This window comes from Microcaecilia unicolor, chromosome 1, assembly GCF_901765095.1.
Source record: "Microcaecilia unicolor chromosome 1, aMicUni1.1, whole genome shotgun sequence".
NCBI classification, from domain to species: domain Eukaryota; kingdom Metazoa; phylum Chordata; class Amphibia; order Gymnophiona; family Siphonopidae; genus Microcaecilia; species Microcaecilia unicolor.
The window spans coordinates 653,804,848-653,825,793 of NC_044031.1; the positions used below are offsets into that span (position 1 = coordinate 653,804,848).

Genomic DNA, 20,946 nt, shown 5'->3' on the forward strand with positions numbered 1-20,946 from the left:
ATGACTCCGGCAATGTGGGCCGCTGACAGCTGTTCCAGGTTCGCTTCCGCCCACTGGCATAGATTCATGGCCTCCTTGGCTAGAGGGGCGCTCTTGGTACCTCCCTGGCGGTTGACATAGGCCACAGCCGTGGCATTGTCCGACAGGACCCGTACTGGCTTCAACGCCAGTACCGGGATGAACTCCAAAAGCGCCAACCGAATGGCTCTGAGTTCCAGGAGGTTGATAGACCACTTTGCCTCTGCAGGAGACCAGAGCCCCTTGCGCTGTCCTTCCCAAGCAGTGGGCTCCCCAGCCCGACAAAGAGGCGTCCGTCGTGACAACAATCCACTCCGGGGTCACCAGAGGCATTCCTGCAGACAACTTGTCTGTCTGCGTCCACCAGCTCAGCGCCTTGCGCACTGCTGGGTCCAAGGGAAGGCGCACAGCATAATCCTCCGACATCGGAGTCCAGCGCTGCAGCAGAGAGTGTTGTAGTGGTCTCATATGAGCCCTGGCCCAGGGCACTACTTCCATCGTGGCCGTCATAGAGCCCAACAGCTGCACATAGTCCCAAGCCCGAAGAGGAGAGGCTAGTAGGAACTGGTCCACCTGAGCCTGAAGCTTGACAATCCGATTGTCTGGCAGGAACACTCTGCCCACTTGGGTGTCGAATCGAACTCCCAGATACTCCAGGGACTGAGTTGGGCGCAGCTGGCTTTTCTCCCAGTTGATGATCCACCCCAGGGAGCTCAAAAGAGCAACCACCCGGTTCACAGCTTTGCCGCACTCTACATAAGAGGGGGCTCGGATCAACCAGTCGTCCAGATAAGGATGGACTTGTACTCCCTTCCTTCCTCAGGAAGGCCGCGATGACCACCATTACTTTGGAGAAGGTCCGCGGAGCAGTAGCCAACCTGAACGGGAGGGCTCTGAACTGGAAGTGTCGGCCCAGGACTGCAAAACGCAGAAAGCGTTGATGAGGAGGCCAGATGGGAATATGCAAGTACGCTTCCTTGATGTCCAAGGATGCCAGGTACTCCCCTGCCTTCACTGCCGCTATAACAGAGTGGAGAGTCTCCATGCGAAAGTGCCGAACTTTCAAGGCCCGATTGACCCCTTTGAGGTCGAGGATAGGCCGTACAGAACCTCCTTTCTTTGGTACCACAAAGTAAATGGAGTAACGCCCCTTGCCAAGCTGATTTTCTGGCACCGGAACGACCGCACCCAGGCGGATCAGATTGTCCAAGGTCTGCTGCACTGCCACAGCTTTGACCGGAGACTTGCAGGGAGAGAGTACAAACCCGTCTCTTAAGGGTCGGCAGAACTCTAGCTTGTAGCCGTCTCTGATGACTTCCAGCACCCAAGCGTCTGAAGTTATTGTGGTCCACTCGCCCAGAAACGAGGACAGCCGTCCTCCAATCTGCACTGGGGCGTGGACCAAGGCCCCGTCATTGGGTACGAGACCCTGGGGGAGGACCGGAGGGAGCACCTCCGGGACGGCGGTCTCTGCGAAAGGAATGCTGCTTGGGGGAGAAGTTCCTCTTGAAGGAAGAGGGGGCAGAGGAGCCCGACCTGCCCGGGCGGTACCGACGGGCTTCCTGAAACCATCCTCTGGAGGTACCGGGGCGAGTACTAGCCCGAGCCCTGACCTCTGGTAACTTCTTGCCCTTAGACGTGCCGAGATCGGTCACGATTTTGTCCAGCTCGACCCCAAAGAGCAGCTTGCCTTTAAAAGGCAATCTAGCCAGGCGGGATTTAGAGGCGTGGTCAGCAGACCAATGCTTCAGCCAAAGCCACCGCCACGCAGAGACTGTCTGAGCCATGCCTTTAGCTGAGGCCCTCAAGACATCATACAGCAAGTCTGCCAAATAGGCTAAGCCCGATTCCAGGGCCGGCCAATCAGCCCTCAAGGAATGATCCGAGGGGGAAGCCCGCTGCACCATAGTCAGGCACGCCCTGGCCACATAGGAGCCGCAAACTGAGGCCTGCAAACTTAAAGCAGCCGCCTCGAAGGACGACCTTAAGGCCGCCTCCAATCTTCTGTCTTGGGCGTCCTTTAGGGCCGTGCCACCTTCCACCGGCAACGCCGTTTTCTTAGTCACCGCAGTGATTAAAGAATCCACGGTAGGCCACAGATAGGCCTCACGTTCACTTTCAGGCAAAGGATAGAGGCGGGACATAGCCCTAGCCACTTTAAGGCTTGCTTCCGGGACATCCCATTGAGCCGAAATTAAGGTGTGCATGGCATCATGCACGTGGAAGGTTCTAGGCGGGCGCTTCGTCCCCAGCATAATGGCAGAGCCAACAGGGGCTGAGGGAGAGACGTCCACCGGAGAGGAAATCTTCAAAATGCCCATGGCCTGCACTAACAGGTTGGGCAAATCCTCTGAGCTAAAGAGCCGCGCTGCAGAGGGGTCATCCGCTCCATCCGAGCGGGGATCCGTCTTCCTCCAAGGAATCCGCAAAGGACCGTTGGGAGAACTCAGATATGCTGCCCTCATCTACATCGGAGGAGACAAAGTCCTCCAAGGCCTGGGAATCAACCCGAGGGCGTTTACCTCCGGGGGCCTCAACCTCTTTACCAGACGAGGGAGCAGGGGCAGTGTTTTGCATAAGGAAGGCCTGATGCAGCAGCAAAACAAACTCGGGGGAGAAACCCCCCAGACTGTGCACTTCCGCAGCCTGGGCTACAGCCCTAGACGCACCCTCAACCGGCGCTCGCAAGAGCGGGGGAGAGACATGCTGCGCATCCAAGATGGCGTCCGGCGCGACACTCCGCGAAGGAGCCGCACGGGAAGAACGGCGCTTAACTTTAGCCGCTTTTGTGCCGTCGCCCAAATTAAGGGCGTTCATGGCATTAATGTCTCCTACCTCAAAGGCGGCCCAAGAAGAAGCCGTCCGAGCCGCGTGGCCGGCCAAGATGGCGGAGGCGAGCAGCGGGGGATGGGCGTTTATGGCGGGAAAAACCGCCACACCGGAGGAAGGACCGGGACACTCATCGGTCACGAAACTGTCACCCAACAAGGGCGAATCAGACTTTAAGACCCCCGCATCCCCTCTAGAAGCGCCCAAGCGATCCGGGGAGCGACTCTTTGCGCCCTCGCCCTCCGACGCCATATGCCACATGGAGATCAATCGGGGAACCCCCTGCCCGCTATAAAAAGGTAAAAATTACCTGCTTTCCGCTCCGAGCTGTAACGACCTGGTGTCCCAGTGAGTAGCTGCAATAAACGTTTAAATAAACGTCGAAATAAACGCCTTTAAGGACGTTCAAAATTTTTTTTTTTTAACGGAGCCAGCGGGAGGAGGGAGAAAAGGAGGGACCTGGCGCCACCAGGTTTGCACTTGCTCAAGAAGAGCCCTCAACCCCAGGCACTCAACAAAACCTAAAAATTAGGCTTCGAGGCCTAGCCAGAGCTGCTGCTGTGTGTGACCACCACCTGCTGAGATAGAGAACATACTGAGGAGTTTCCGGCAGCACATGACCACATATAGGGAGGCAAAAGTTTGCTCTCTATCTCCACCTGCTGGTAGATGGACACAACCCACCAGTCTATGGATTGATCAGCATGATGATATGGAACCAAGAATAAACATAAGTACAATAAATGAGGTAAACTTGAAAACAGTAAATTGAAACCTAATAATAGAACTACCGTGAAACAGTATCAAAAATATACACATTTAACAACACTGGAATTCAAATACCAGAGACATAATGCAACATTAGCATAATACTAATGATACACCTAATAAGCATGCATTAGAACATTCAACTAATATAGATATGATGCTAAATAGTTTCTACAATACAGCTTACCATATAGCTGAGGGACCAAATGCAGATATATGATAGGAACAAGATATGTGGTACAGTTGGGATAAGTGCGACATATTGAACTTAACTGGATATGTTAAACTGGATAAAGATAGGACTGTGTTTTATATGGTGCAATTTATTCAGTTAACCTATACGGTTAAGTGCTGAATATCGGTACTTAACCATCTAAGTGCTGACCCCACCCCCAGACTGCTAACTAAATAGTTGGTTTTGGCTTAGGCTTTATATATATATAAATATATATATATATATTCAGTGGCACTACCCAGTTAAATGATACCAAATATACCCGGTTAGCTCCAGACAAGTCAAATAGTAACATAATAACATAGTAGATGACGGCAGAAAAAGACCCGCACGGTCCACCCAGTCTGCCCAACAAGATAAACTCACATGTGCCATTTTTTGTGTATACCTTACCTTGATTTGTACCTGTCTTTTTCAGGGCACAGCCCGTATAAGTCTGCCCAGCACTATCCCCACCTCCCAACCACCAGCCCTGCCTCCCACCACCGGCTATTAAATAATAATAAAATATTTTTATTAAGAAAAAATCCCTGAAAAGACAATACACAAATGAGCCAAATCAAACATGACAGTTAAACACAGTTATCAGGTATTGATTAAAAGAGCCAAAGACTTATTACCACCCTCCCCCCTCCATGGACAAGTGCTTTAAACAGCTAGGAGCCTCTCCTGGCTGTTTAAATTGCTTTGAATATCGACCCGTGTTGCTTAGACCTAATGTAATTGGATTTCATTTGCATGTTTTGATCACTCACAAAAGTAGACCGGAGTTATGTGCCCTTGCACTTAGTGATGTCAGGGAGCACTGTGAAAACAGCTCTACTGAGTCAATGCCTCTCCAACATTCGAGACACCCACATCTGCTTTCTACTAATCTCAGGACTCAGATTCTCAGTTTATGCAGGTCACAGGTGTGAATAATTAATTCCTGTGACATGGATGCTAGATTGTCTTTTGTTGCCAATGCATGGGTTCTTCAGGACTTCATCACAGGGGTTCTATATGATATCCATGGCCCCTAATATAAATCATTTCACTAAGACTTGTCATCCACTTATATCACCGATTATAAACTTGTCAAATTTTTATCAGAAGGAAAAAGCCTCATAGAACTTGTCAAGACAAGTTAAAAGTCTCACGACTTGTCAATCGCTCATTCTTACATAATCATCAGCAAAAATCCTCCCAGTTTAGGAAAACCCATGTTTAGTAAAGACATTTTAGGTCCGGCCTCCCTGAAGCAGCAGTGCTCCCACGAAATGCTGGCCATCGCCATTATAATGAGGGGACATATTCTTGCACATAAAGTTTGTTTTTTGACCACATATTAAGGTTTAAACTGGAAGGGAAGTCATGAGACTTTTGACTTGACAAGACAAGCTCTATGAGGCTTTTTCCTTCTGATAAAATTTAGTAAGTTTTTAGTGGGTAATATAAGTAGATGACAAGTCTTTAGTGAAGTGATTTATGTTATATTAGATTCCATATGCACTTCACTCCTCCTTTATTTTTATATTGTACTTGATAGCTATGGCCTACCATTCTCACAGCGGAGAAGCCCCGGTCTTGGAGCTACTGGGGGAATGCACCTGCCTCTGAACGATCCCTTCTGTAGGAGGAGCCCATGTCACTGTGTGGAACTTTGACCCTGGTTCTGATCCAGAATACTCACTCTGCTGCAGAGAATGCCAGCTCAAAGTTCTGTCGGCGGTTCTTTGGGTCCAGTGACTCATAATCAAAAGAGTCAGGGAAGAATTTGTGAATCAGGGCACAGAAGGCCATCCCACTGCTCCAGCTTGAAGAGAAATTCTGGATATCCACATGCTGAGGAAAGGAGGAGAGACAAGTATAACTTTAAAAAGACATCTGACAGTAAAAGTGAAAACTAAAGCAAAAGGATGCACTCTTGGAGAGACTTAGGCCCTGATGCTCAAAACTCTGGCGCTGTACCGAACAGCATAGGCGCCGACTCCGTGGGTGCTGTGGGTGCTCGAGCACCCCCAATATTTCATCCACTGGAAGTTCCCTTGTGGAAACAGGAAATGAGGCCGGACCAGAGCTGACAGAAGGGAAGGCTGAAGCGCCGAGCCTGCACGCTTTTCATGGCTGCTGCCGCCGTAACCCCGACGAGGTAAGATGACTTTTAAAATTTGGAGGGAGGGAGGGGGGCCCTAGAACTCGGAGGGACCCTGGAACTCGGAGGGAGTGAGGGAGGACAGGTGGGCCTGGAATTCGAAGGGAGGGATAGGGGCCTGGAACTGGGAGGGAGGGGGGCCTGGAACAGCACCCCCAATCATTTTGAAAAGTTGGCTCCTATGCCGAACAATGCCCCAGAACAATGCTCAATGCTAAAGAGATGCAAAATAGGCATGTTCATAGCACTGAGCATTAGGAGTTTGGTGGGAGTATAGCAACATGCGCTTAAGAGTTTGTGTGTTAAGCACAGCTCTTAAGCACATGCCCAGAATGCCAGAGGGGGAGGAGGTGCCAGCACATGAGAGCCATCAGAGGCAGGGCTGAGCTAGGAGCAAGAAAAGCTGCAAATACACCCACTCTTACTGGCAAATAATGTATGTATATTACTGTATTTCAAATAAAACAACTGGTGCATCTGAATTTCCTCCCCCTGCTGCACCCTGCGGGCACAAGGCTCCCCACTCAGTTTACTGATTTTTGCATGTGTCGCAAAATGGTCTAAGAAATTTCTCTTTGTGTCAGCTTGTCATGGATTTTTCATTTTTTTCTTCTAATCCAACTTTTTCCTCTTGCAGCTGTTTTTTCAAGCCCCCCCCCAAAAAAAAAAAAAGATTATGCTCTGCAGATGATATCTTACTTGCACCCTTTACCTCCCTTGCTCAGGTAATGTTAGAAGTGCAACATTATGGGGAGGTGTCCAGCTTTCGAGTTAATATGACTAAGTAAGAGGTATTGGGCTTATGGGTGATGTCCGGAATGGCGAACACTCTACAAAGACAGTTCCCTTTCAGGTGGGCATCCCGATTTATCTGCTATTTGGGTATTAATATCACCCCTATGCTAGAAGGCTTCTTTAGGGCTAATTTTCTTTCTAAACTGCAAGAACTTTTTACTGAACTCAATAGATGGGATGGTCTTAACCTTTCTTGCCTCGGGAGAGTTCAGGTGGTCAAGATGATGATCTTGCCAACACTTTTATACTTATTTGTGGCACATTCCTCAGCATTTTTTTTAAATAAATTGAAGCAAAAAGTCTTTCAATACATTTAGAAAAATAACGTCCACCAAGGGTTAAGGCAGCTATTCCATATCAACCACGTGCACAAGGGAGGAGTATGAGAGTCCCGAATTTTTCTTTGTATTTCCAAGCAGCACAGCTCTGAGTATTGGCAGTGTGGCTGACTACTGAGGCAAAGCCCTGAGTTAGGGTGGAACAGCAGTGGCTTGCTCCCATGCACCTATGAATAAGGCTCTACTGGGAGTACATTTTCCGCTCCCTAAGGAGTACAATTTGCGGCAAACTTTTTTCCAGATTTCCGGAGCAGAGATATTTTTGCCAGATGGCTATTTGTGCTGCTTCAGGCTTTTTGAGCGAGAGGAAACGATGGTAGAACAGGTGATCAGGGGAGGCAGCAGGCGGGGGTTGTCTCCTGACTCTATAATGTCTTGGTACCAGGGGTGGTCCAAGGCAATCTGCCACCTGAAGCGAGGGCTGAGATGGTGCCCACCCACTCCCATCGTGGTCTGGCATCTCCCCCCTTCCCCAAGCCTATCTTTGTTTTCCAAAAGACAGTGGCGGTGGCGATTCCCAAAGGCTGCCCTGCCACCGGCACCGGTCTCTCTACTGCAGCCTGCCTCTGAGGAAACAGGAAGTTTTGTCAGAGGCGGACTGCGATAGACAGAAGAGGCCAGTGGCAGCGGCAGGGCAGCCAATGGGAATTACTGCTGCCACCTTCTTTTAATAAACAATGGTAGGCTCGGGGAAGGGGACTGAAGAAGGAAGGGGGGGGGGGCGGAGATGCCAGACCGCGGCTGGTGCAGGGGGATATGTCGCTCCCAGAAGACGCCACCTGAGCCCCCCGCCTCAGGTGGTCTGATAGTAGGGCCATACTGTACACCACGCCTCTTGTAACCTACATACAGAAATGGGAGGATTGGGCAATCAATTATGATCTGGTGAAAAGGGGAAAGGATTACATCTCCTGTTGAAAGTCTCTATGGCTAACTCATTGATTGAAAATGATTACAAAATTCTGTATCGCTGGTATTATACTCCCCATAGACTAGTAAAAATGTTTGGACTGGGCTCTGGCCTTTGCTGGCGGGGCTGTGGGGCAGTGGCGTAGCCAGACCTGACATTTTGGGGGGGCCCAGAGCTAATATGGGTGAGCATTATGTATATAGGTATGAGTAGTGTTTCTCGGGATACTACAAAATAATGCCTTAGAATGCTGCCCAACAGCTGCCCTGCATCAACATAAACAACATACATACATACATAAAAAAAACTATATTTGTAAATATAGTTACATTATACCATATCAAACTTGACCAGACATAAGTCTACTATAATAGCAAACATCTCAACGCACATGACATGATCCTGCATTATAATTACAGCAGACATATAAAAATGTATTCAAATTCTGGTAGCACCTCAATAATAGCAATAAAATCCCATCACTGCCAGGTATTTTGTGAAGTAACACTAAATCCTGCAGAGCCTATATTGCAAACCATAACACCAGTTCCAATAACAGTACCTTTAAAAAGGCATCAGAGAATATACATAACAGCAGTATGCATACCACTGGAAAAGCCAGACAAGTCAAACTCATAGATCCCTATACAAACCACATGCCAGCAGAAACTCTCACCTGCTCAGTTACACGCAGACAACAGACCAACCCTCATCAATTACAGAATACAGAACCAAAAATTTATTGAGTTAATTTCCAAGCAGATCACAATTCAATACACATAATTTTAAAACATATTACAAAAACAAAGACCTTCCCTACCTCCCCCCCCACCACCCATTCATCCCACAGCCCCTGGCATCAGCTTTTCCCTTTCCTACTCCCAGTCCGTCCCCATAGCTCAGCATCAGTCCTTCCCTTCTTTACCTTACCCCCACCCATCCATCCCTGTAGTCCAGTATCTTCCCTTCCCCACCATCCATCCCATAGCTAAGCATAAGCCGTATCCTACCACCCCACCCCTCCCTGTAGCCTAGCTCAGCCCTGTCCTAATCCCTACCCACCCACCCCCATGGCATTAAATATAAAATACTTTTTTTTAATGTCCTGGGCAATGCTGAGCCCACCTCCGCACTGGTCCACCCAGAGAAAACTGCCTACATTTTTTTTTAACCTAGGCACTGCAGAGACCATCCCCACCCAAAAACCTACCAAAATGAGATAACTAGACAACTTTTTAAAAATGAACCTGGGTACTATTAAAATTTATTGTTGGTGAATTTCTGAGTGAGGATGAGCTCCTCATTGCCTAAGGCAAAACAGATATTTAATGATTAAATATACCTTTCTTTTTTTCCCTAGGCAGTGAAGAGTCCACCCCCCACCCAGAAGCCCTACACCAGACCAGAGTAATCAAAATGCTGGCTGGTGGTGGGCTTCTGGGTGAGGGTGGGCTTTTCACTTTCTATGGCAAAAAAGAAAGGTATATTTAATCATTAAATATACCTTTTTTATCCTAGGCAGTGAAGTGGTTATCCCACCCAGAAGCCCACCACCACCAGCCAGCATTCTGAGTACAAATACAATTGCTACATGACATGTTAAAAAAATTTTAAAACATGTATATGTATTTACTACCTGGCTCCTGTAGTTGTATGGGGCCGCAGGAGAGTGCTACTGCTATTACTGCTACTGTGACTGCGCTGCGATCAATTAACTCCCCAAGAGAACCGACTTCAAATCATAGACCTGGCCGGCAGGGCACCATGCACAGGCAGGCACAGTGTGGACTTGAAGCTGCACCGGCGACCTTTCCCATGCAGCACTGTGTGCGCCGGCACGATGTCATTGTGCCATGCACAACTGCGCACTGCGGGCCCCGGACGGGCCCGGGGGGAGAGAGACAACAGTGTGGTGGCGTGCTGGCACACGCATGTCGCGTGCAGCTGAAGTTGCTTGCTTCAAGAATAACAGTGGCCGCCCGCAACTCCGCGAGACTGTGTTTCGCACGAGTCCGCGTCTCTGCGAGATTACATGAGGCCCCGCCCGGCGTCGCGCGCTGGCTGAGGAGGAGGAGCTGCCAGTGAATGCCGACTGATGAGAAAAGCATGTGGGAGGTGGCTGAGCGGGCCGCCGTCACCGTGAGGGAAAAAATAAGGCCATGGCAACAGTGTGGCTGCTCAGCTGCTGTAAATCTAGGCCCACCTGTAGCTACGCCCCTGCTGTGGGGACTTGAGTGATATGTACCATATTTGGTGGACTTGTTCAAGAATACAGCCTTTTTGGAAGGAAATTTTGCAGGCTATCCAGCAAATGACTGGATAGATTATTCAGTGAAAGCAGAGTGTTGCCTGTTACATTTCAAACCTTTAGGAGCTAAAGTAGAGCTAAATAAGCTGGTGACTAGCCTTTTTGTCACCTCCAAACTTGCCCTAGTGGCAGCATGGAAACAACCCATGGTGCCTAGTTTGACAGTGGTCCTCCGTAAGATGGATTATATTTATCAGATGACCTAATTGATGACCCTGAGAACTGGACAACTTATTCGATTTCATAAAGTCTGGGACTCCTTTCACTCTTGGCAATTACAGACGCCCGGAACCGAGGATACTCCATCTGTGGTAACCAACTCTATTAGCCACTGACTATCTTCCTAGATCCCTGGGGGAGGGGGGAAGTTTTGTTGGGTAATTTGTACTGTTTTCCGTGATTATTAGCTTTGCTTGTAGAGGTGTTTGTGAGTTTATACCACTATACGGTATTTCTAATACAATTAATTTACAAAAAAAAATGTTATTGCTAGTTTTATACAGTGTGACAATTACACATCTATAGTAGGGACACTGAGGTGTCTGTGCTCCGGAAATGTCATCACTATGTAATGCAAAAGGACGTCCATGGTACAGACACTGAGGTGTCTGTGCTCCGGAAATATCATCACTATGTAATGCAAAAGGCCCTCTCTGCTGCCACCACTGATACAGTAAATATCTGTTCACTCAAGCAGTTTTAGATATGCTGGGGCCTCCCTGATCCCCTCTCCTACCTGCCCCCTCCCCCAATCTCCCCACCCACCATTACTACCACGCATAAATGACTTCTTCACACACAAAACACAGACAGACGTTCACCAAATACAGAACAAGGGATCAGAAATAAGAAATAGAAATATGAAAACCAAAATTTAGCTGGGAACCCCAAGAAGTTAAACTTGGCAAGTAATACAATACTGACAGAAATGCACTTCATTTTGTAATGAACACAGCTGGTGGCACTGTCACAGGGTGGGGGTGGGGCTGGGTCCCCCTACTTTGGGCTAAAGCTCCCCAAAATTAGCCATCACCCTTGCTGCAGCTGGCTGAAGACCACCACCTCCTCCTCCTCTGGTCCACCAGCCAGAGCTGGTCCTCAAGCTGCTGCCGCCACTACTGGCCCTACCCCTCTCCCATGCATGCTTAATTTTCACGCATGCACAAAAACTAAGTATGCATGGAGTGGGCCAGCAGCAGCTATAGCAGCTCGGAGAACTCTCCCTCTGTCTGCTAGAGTGGCAAAGGAGGAAGTGTTTACCTGGAGGGGCATGGAGATCCGCCAGCTCAAGTATCAATATTTTGCATTCAGGCATGGGGAAGGGAGAAAATTTGGTACTCACCCACTTTTAGGTTCAGCCCTGCCCCCAAGATCAACTGTCTGGCTATGCCATTGAACACAATACAAAGACATCTGTGATTCAAATATCCCAAAGTTAACATATCCACTTAATAAACTCAAAATAAATACTTTCTACCTTTGTTATCTGGACATTTTATTTTTCCGTCATGTTGATTCTGGTTTCATCTCTATCTTTTGCCAGTGGCTGCTGTCCATTTGTCTTTTCTCCTCTCTCCTGTCTTGTCCTATTCCCTCCGTACACCTGTTTCTGACATATTGATCTTTTGCTTACAGCTCTTTCCTCTTGTTTTTCTTTTCTGCCTCTCTGTCCACTAATATTTCATCTTCTTTCTCACCCTTCTTCTTTTAACTTTTCAGCTACCTATCAACTTTCCATCTTCTTCTCTTAATTCCCTAGCTGTCCCATTTCCCATCTCACTCCTTCCCCACCCTGCTGTTCCCTTCTATCATCTACTCCCCATTACCACATTTCTACATCTGTATTCATTATCCTCCTCTCACTCATCATCATCATCATCTTGTCAACCCTCTTGGCCTCTTCCACATCATTCCATCATTTCCAGTATAACTCCTCCCTCCCTTCCTCCATTCTTGAAGCACAGTATCTCCTCTCCCTCTCCCCCATGGCCAATAACCCTGTCTCTTTTCCTGAACCCCCCCTCATCTTCCTATCCTACCACTCTTCCCTCCTGACCTCCCCCCCCCCCCCATGGTCCAGGCACTGCTTTCGCTCTCTTTCCTGCTGATGTTACCTTCCCCCATCACTCCACATGAGCCAGCATCTCTCCCTCTCTCTTTCATCCCTCCCTGCCATTGTTCAGCATTTCTCTATCCCTTCCATCCCTGGGTCTAACATCTCTCTCTTTCTTCCTAACTGCACTCTCATCTCTCGTTCTGTCACCCCTCCCTCCATCCCACTGTCCTCCATCTCTCTCTCTCTCCCTACCCTCTGTTCCTGGCGCATCATTTCTTCCACAACCACAAAGAACACAGCGAAGATGACTAAAGGATACATAAGTATTGCATACTGGGAAAGACCAAAGGCCCATCAAGCCCAGCATCCTGTTTCCAAAAGTGGCCAATCCAGGTCATAAATACCTGGCAACATCCCAAAAAAGTACAAAACATTCTATACTGCTTATCCCAGAAATAGTGGATTTTTCCCAAGCCAATTTAATAATGATCTATGGACTTTTCCTTTAGGAAGCCATCCAAACCTTTTTTAAACTCCACTAAGCTAACTGCCTTTACCACGTTCTCTGGCAACGAATTCCAGAGTTTAATTACACGTTGAGTGAAGAAACATTTTCTTCGATTCATTTTAAATTTACTACATTGTAGCGTTATCGCATGCCCCCTAGTCCTAGTATTTTTGGAAAGCGTAAACAGACGCTTCACATCTACCCGTTCAACTCCACTCATTATTTTATAGACCTCTATCATATCTCCTCTCAGCCGCCTTTTCTCCAAGCTGAAGAGCCCTAGCCTCTTTAGCCTTTCTTCATAGGGAAGTCGTCCCACCCCTTTATCATTTTTGTCGCCCTTCTCTGTACCTTTTCTAATTCCACTATATCTTTTTTGAGATGCGGCGACCTGAATTGAACACAATATTCATGATGCGATCGCACCATGGAGCGATACAAAGGCATCATCCTCATTTTTGTTTTCCATTCCTTTCCTAATACCACTTAACATTCTATTTGCTTTCTTAGCCGCAGCAGCACACTGAGCAGAAGGTTTCAGAAGGATGCAGACTTCAGATGATGTGTAAAAAGTCCAAATTTATTTATGAATCCAAATCAATGATATGATTCAGAGACTCGACACGGCCATGTTTCAGCCAGCCAACTGGCCTGCCTCAGGAGTATTTATGTTCTAAGTAAAACCCATTAAAAAAGCATATTATACATACACAAACGACTCCATTGCCTGCCCCCAATTCCAGTATGGCATATCTCCCTGTCTCTCAATCCCCCTCCCTGTACCAGAAAGGGTTTTATTTATTTATCTGTTACATTTGTAACCCACATTTTCCCACATATTTGCAGGCTCAATGTGGCTTACATAATACCGTGAAGGCATTCGCCAATTCCAGTACGGGATTAGTACAAAATGTTGTATTGGGATAGGGAAGATAAGATTCAATCAAGTTGGGTTGAGGTAAAAGAGTTTGTCAATGTCCAATACGATCTTTGATAGTGAAGTGTTGCAGGGTTGAGTCACTTAGGTTGGGTCATTCGGATATGCCTTTCCGAACAGGTGAGTCTTTAATTATTTTCTGAATTTTAGGTGATCATAAGTTGTTTTCATCACTTGTGGCAATGCGTTCCACAGGCGTGTGCCTATGTAAGAGAAGTTGGACGCATGGGTTGTCTTGTATTTTAGTCCTTTGCAATTTAGGTAGTGGAGATTCAGGTAAGACCGTGATGAACTGGTATTTCTGATTGGGAGATTGATTAGGTCGATCATGTAACCTGGGACTTCACCATAGATAATCTTATGGACTAAGGTGCAGATTTTGAAAGAGATGCATTCTTTGATAGGAAGCCAGTGCAATTTTTCACGGAGCGGTGTGGCGCTTTGGAATCGTGTCTTATCAAATATCAATCTGGCTGCTGTGTTTTGTGCTGTCTGGAATTTCCTTGCGAATTGTTCCCTACATCCCGCATAGATTCCATTGCAGTAATCAACGTGGCTTAATACCACTGACTGAATTAAATTACGGAAAACATCTCTTGGGAAGAATGGTTTTAAACGCTTGAGTTTCCACATTGAATGAAACATTTCCTTTACGGTGGAGTTGACTTGGGACTCAAGTGTAAGATTTCGATCAATAGTAACACCTAGTATTTTGAGACTATCAGAGATGGGAAGGGAATGCTCTGGAGTGACTAAGGTTGTGGGTTTATAATTGTTGTACTGGGATGAGAGGATAAGGCAATGCATTTTATCGGTGTTCAGCTTCAATTGGAATGAGTTTGCCCATGAGTGCATGATGTTCAATCCACTTTTGATATCGCTGAAGATTTCTGATAAATCATGTTTAAAAGGGATATAGATTGTAACATCATCAGCAAAGATGAACAGGTGGAGACCATTATTTGATAGGGACTTGGCCAATGGGATCATTAATATGTTGAAGAGTATTGGTGATAGAGGTGAACCCTGAGGAACTCCACAGTCTGATTTCCATGTTGATGATATATTTGTATTAGATTTAACTTGGTCAGAAAGCCTTTGAACCAATCAAGTACCTTTCCACCAATTCCAAAATGGTCTAAAAGTCGAAGAAGTATACTATGGTTGACCATATCGAATGCACTAGACATGCCGAATTGGAGGAGGAGTATGTTATTTCCTAAGGCAATTTCATTCTTGAATTTGGCCAGTAAGGTGACCAGCACAGTTTCGGTACTGTGGGAAGGGCGGAAACCAGACTGAGATTCATGTAGTAAAGAGAATTTGTCCAAATAGTCAGTGAGCTGTTTGGTCACTAAACTCTCCATTAATTTGACTACAAGTGGAATAGATGCAACTGGGCGATAATTGGTGATGTCATTTGTTTTAAAAGGTGAAGATGCGGAGGAATTGAAAGAAATCTTGGTGAGCCTGGAAGACATACTGAGCCAAATCAAGAAGTTAAAGAGTGATAAATCATACATGGACCAGATGGCATACACCCCAGGGTACTGAAAGAACTCAAGACATGAATATGCTGATCTGCTGTTAGTGATCTGTAATCTGGTCTATTTTGAAACAATTCCAGAGAGCCTCCATGGTCCACCATCTCTTCCCCTTCTTGCCACTCCAATTTGCCCTCCCTTCCCCATCTACCTTACATCGTATTTCTGCAGTGATTCTGATATGCTGCACATGGCGGCCCTAGTGCTGTCCCTCTGCATATTCTGTTCCTCTCTGATGCAACTTCCTGTTTCTGCCTGGGTAGAATGTGGCAGAAGAACAGCGCTGGGGCAACCACAAGCAGCATATCAGAATCACTGTCATACCGGTGACCCACTATGAACAGAAACAAGATGTAAGGTAGATCTTGGATCAGGGTGGCAAGAAGAGAAAAGATGGCAGACCACAGGAGCCCCCTAAAGCTGTGTGGCCCAGGGCAGCTGCCCTGTTTTCCGTCCCCCCCACCAATGCCAGCTCTGTCTTCAGGCAGCCATGTTCTCAAGTGAGAGACATGCAGCTCACGTTATGTGGGTGCCTGGCTCACATAATCCCTTAACTGTGACTTGCACTTATCTCCCAGCTGGGACTCAACCCCATAAGAACATAAGAATAGCCATATTGGGTCAGAAAATTGGCCCATCTAGCCCAGTATCCTGTTTTCATCAGTGGTCAATCCAGGTCAAAAGTACCTGGGAGAAACCCCGCGAGCTGCAGGCTCCTCCATTCCCCAAGTCATCCATCATCTCCTGCCTGCCCTCAGCTCCCCGATAGCCCTCCTTTCCTTCCTGCCGCCACCCTGCCTTTAAATATTGTATTTTTCCTCGAGTCACAGCGCCAGCATTGAAAGCAGCAGGCTTAGCTCGCCTCCAGCCTTCCCTTCCCTCGCAGAAACAGGAAATACATCAGAAGAGGGCGGAACCATGTGAGGGAAGGGAAGGCTGGAGGTGAGCCGAGCCTGCTGCTTTCAATGCCGGCGCCGCGACTCGAGGAAAAATACAATATTTAAAGGCAGGGCGGTGGCAGGAAGGAAACGAGGGCTATCGGGGAGCTGAGAGCAGGCAGGAGATGATGGACGACCTGGGGAGCGGAAGGGGGGGGGGCTGAAAGAAAGCAGGAAATGTAGGCTACTGGTGAGTGGGGAGAGGGGCTAGAAGGGAGATGGTCGACATGGGCTGCTGGGGGGGGGGGGAGGCTGGAAGGAGATGGTTAACATGGGATGTTGGGGAGTGGGATGAAAACGCAGGAAATGTAGTTTGGTTAATGTGGGCTGCAGGGGGAAGGAGAGTGTTGATAGGCTGCTGGGGGGGGAGATAGTTGTGTGTTGGAGGGGAGAGGGGGTAGACAAAAGTAGGAAATGTGTGATGCTGGGGACGGGGGGGGGGTGGGGGTGGAAGAAGGTGGGTAATGTAGGCTGCTGGTGAGGGGGTGGAAGAAGTTGGCAAAGTGGAGGAGTGGCCCAATGGTTACTGCAGTGTGCTGTGATCCTGGCAACCCGGGTTTGATTCCCACTGCAGCTCCTTGTGACCTGGGGCAAGTCACTTAACTCTCCATTGCCCCAGGTACAAAAAAACTTAGATTGTGAGCCCTCTAGGGGCAGAGAAAGTACCTGCACATAATATGTACAGCGCTGCGTATGTCTAGTAGCGCTATAGAAATTAGTAGTAGTAGGTGAGTCGGCACTGGGGGGTTGGAACTGGAACTCAGGGGCTGAAAAAGGGGGCAGGTGGAGGCTGGGGCAAGTCACTGCGCATGGATGGAAGGGGAGGATAGGGGGCAAAGGAGAATTGCTGGGCATCAAGGGGAGGGGAGGGGAGAGAGGAGAAATCGCTGGACATGGTTGGTTAGAGGAGGGCAGAGAATCGCTGGACATGGATGGGAGAAGAGGGCAGAGGAGAATGGCTGGACATGGATGGGAGAAGAGGGCAGAGAGAGGAGAATGGCTGGAAGGGGAGGACAGGGGAGAGAGGAGAGTTGCTGGACATGGATGGATCATGGAGGGGATGGCAGGAGAAATGCTGAACCTGGATGGAGGAGAGAGAAGACAGGAAGGAGATGCACACGTATGGAGGAGAAGGCAGAGAGGAGAAATGCTGGACATGGATGGAGGGGAGGGAGGGAAGACAGAGGAGGAGATGCACATGGATTTAGGGGAGAGAGGAGAAATTCTGGACATGGATGGAGGGGAGGGCAAACAGAGGAAGGAGATGCACATGGATGGAGGGGAGAGAGTTGAAATGCTGGACATGGATGAAGGGGAGGGAAGAGAAGAGAGAGGAAGTGAGATGAACATGGATGGAGGGGAGGAGAAAGGAGAAATGTTGGACATGGATCATGGAGGGGGGAGAGGTAAAAAGCTGGACATGGATGGATGAGAGGGAAGAGAGAGGAAGCAGATGCATATGGATGGACGGGAGGGAAGAAAGAGGAATGAGATGTCTTGCAAGGCCACCCTTGTCTCAGTAGCCATTTTGAAGAAGATGCAACAGGAGGAGGGTCAGTGCCGGCAGCGGGCAGGAAAGACTGAGGATCTTTCCTGCCCAGAAGAATCCACTAGACCACCAGGGATGCAGCCTTCAGGTATGCGCTGGGAGTGGGACCTTTCGGCTCTGGGGATCGGGGAGGAGGTCTGTAATAGGTAGGTGAGGTGGGGAGTGGAGGATACTGTAAAAAAAAAAAAAAAAGTTAAATTCTTAAAAATGCCACCTTCTTGTGCACAGGGATGTACACAGAGAAAGTATAATAAGGGAATAACTTTTCATAGGTAGAGTAGTAATTTGTTATAAATCGTAATCAGTGTGTCATTTGGAGGGGCTGGTTATAGGGACACCTAACCCTGTTATTGATGCAGATATTTCTTCTCCTGGTAAAAGGCTTCTAAAATACACATCATGTTATGGGAATCAGGTGCTCAACTTTCAGAGTTTCTATCTATCTATTTATTTACTTATTTATGGCGTTTTATCCCACATGAATTAGATTGGAGCCTTGGAGTATTTAAAAAAAATAATAAATTCCCGGAGAGAGCAATGCATTACCCCACCTCCCCCAGGCTCTCTCCCCGGGTATAGCCAGCTCTGAAATTTGGGAGAGGGGCCCAGAGGTGGACAGGGGGGCCCAGAGGTGGGCCGGGGAGAGAGCCTGTTAAAAATTTACCAGCACACCACTGGTTATACTGCTCCCCCCCCCCCATATATATATACACACACACACATTTTCCACTTCCCTAGATCTGTTTAGTCTGTGTTCCTCTGGGGGTTAAGCACAGAGTGGTAGAATCTCTCAGCTATCTGAATTTGTAAGATGAAGTGGACCTGTGACAACACCAGGATGGTACAGGAATGCTCTAATCTCTTGTTCTCTGCTGGCAGGGGGGTCTCTTATGCAGAAAAACCTACAAATGACACTGGTGTGGCTCTATGCAGAAACCTTTTAATAGCTGAGTGCATAAAAATGTTCAGCTCACTTCACATCCTGGCCTTTCAGCTAAGATCCAAGCACAGGGTCCGAGCCATAGCTGAGGACAGTCCCTGCTTGTTTATTAGCTTAGACAATATAGAGGTTAATGTCTGCCATCTAAACCCTTCCCCCCCCCCCCCCCCCCCACCCCAAAATATACACAGGGAAACAACATTTATAGCTGCAAAGTCAGGGCTGGTGTAAGACACCGGGGTCCAGAGCAGAAATTAAGGAGCCCTCCCCCCCATCTTCCCACCTGCTATTACTACCACACATAAAACAACTTTAAATTACTTATTTGCATAAGAAACACAGATCCTCAGCAACTAATGAATAAGAAATCAGAAATTAGAAATAGAAATATGAAGACAAAAATTGCACAGGGAACTCCAAGAAGTGAAATGGCAAAGTGGCATACCTAGCACATTTGACACCCAGAGCAAATCATTTTTTTATACCCACCTCACACCAACTCCCCCTAGAATGCACCTCTGTGACCCTGCGCACCTCAAAACTGATCATTTCTTCCCTCTGTGACCCTGCTCACCTCAAAGCTGTGTGTCTCTCTCTCTGTCCCCTCTCAGGCACTGTGTCCCTGCTCACTTCAAAGCTGTGTGTCTTTCTCCGTTTCCTCTCAGGCATTCTGTAACCCTGCTCACCTCAAAGCTGCGAGTCTCTCTGTCCCCTCTCAGGCACTCTGTGACCCTACTCATCTGAAAGCTGTGTCTCTCTCAGGCAATCTGTGCCTCTGCTCACCTCAAAGTTGTGAGTCTCTCTCTTCTGTCCCTTCTCAGGCACTCTGTGACCCTGCTCACCTCATAGCCACGAGTCTTGGCACGACACCACTCTAGCAACATGTTCTTCACACCAGCTGCGCCACTGGTCGGCTTCTGCACCTTAATGCCTGGGGCTGCTCCAGTGACAGGTCTGTGAGGAGAAGGAAGGGGAGGTAGAAGAAGAGATTCTTGGATTTACTTCATACAGACAATCTTACATTTGAGGACAAGGGTTGGTAATTAGCTCCACGTTGCTCTGCCAAGACACAGAGATACCAAGGGTGAACCATCCCAAACAGTAATGGATTGATATTCAGCAAGATTAAACAGGGTAGAAAGGCTCCTACCTGGTTAAATCCTGCTGAGCAGCTCTGGACATCAGCACAGACCGCCGCAGCACTATATGGTTAGTGCTGGAACAGTATGGGGTTGGTGCTGGGGAGGTCTAAGTTATCTCCCACCTTCCTATTGTGTCTTAGGGTTAAATTTAGTTTACTTCCTTTTTTTAAAACTATAACCTTTCATTTTTGATTTGACAGTACTATATAGGCTTCCTCATGTGTTCCTCACTTTCTTCCTCGGCATTATTTTTTTTATTGTAAACCACTTATATTAAATAAAGTTGAAACGTGAAATGCGAATGTGAATCTGGGCACTGTGGCATTCAGTAGGGCCACATAAATAGCAGTCCTGATTTGCCCAGATATCTCTGTGTGTACTGGCCTTGAATATCATTGGTAACAGATAACTTCCAGGAACCACTGAATGCCCAGATATTCAGTACCAGTACTCAAATATGGGCTGGTACCGAGTATCCGGTTACAAATCAGCCCATGATTGTGTTTATAAACACTGACCCCTGCTGGCTGAATATCACCCTGCAAGATTAAAGGCCAAGAAGTGGAGAATTTCACCCCCCCTGTTCCTCTGGCTGAAGGAAAACTGATGGAATGGCAAAGAGATTCTGCAAAATACAGAGAGGATTTTTAGGAGAACTTACCCTCCAAACTTTTCCATGATGGCTTTGCGAGACTGGGCTCCAGATGATTTTGGTACTGTGCGAGGGCGTGTGAGATCTCTTCTCCTCTCCAGAGATTTCTTCTGCTCTGATGAGGCCACTTTCTCTGGCTCTCTACTTGGGCCACTGTGTTCTTTGTTCTCTGTCCCGCTGATGGAAAATAGAGAGGCACCTAATGCATGTGCAAAATGCTGACAGTAATCATGTACCTGATGTAGTGTGTCTATGCTGCTGGAGGCACAACCCTTCATAACCAGGACATGCTCTGCCTCCGAATCCCCCAAGCATGGTTTCAGGAGCACTGTGCTGTTGGAGGCA

The 20,946-nt window shown here is 47.7% G+C and overlaps 1 protein-coding gene across 3 annotated transcripts in view; it reads right to left on the reverse strand.

The window, feature by feature from the left end:
- SMTNL1 (smoothelin like 1) overlaps window positions 1-20,946 on the reverse strand; it is a 341,784-nt gene that overhangs the window by 21,943 nt on the left and 298,895 nt on the right. For all 3 annotated transcript variants that reach the window (XR_003939938.1, XM_030186265.1, XM_030186254.1), the window contains exons 11-13: window positions 20,611-20,778; window positions 19,650-19,761; window positions 5,523-5,674 (exon numbers count right to left, since the gene is read on the reverse strand). Coding sequence is in view for 2 of the 3 variants with exons in the window: in XM_030186265.1 (XP_030042125.1) it covers window positions 5,523-5,674; window positions 19,650-19,761; window positions 20,611-20,778 (432 nt within the window). In the remaining variant the exon portion in view is untranslated. The remainder of the gene's footprint in view (window positions 1-5,522; window positions 5,675-19,649; window positions 19,762-20,610; window positions 20,779-20,946) is intronic.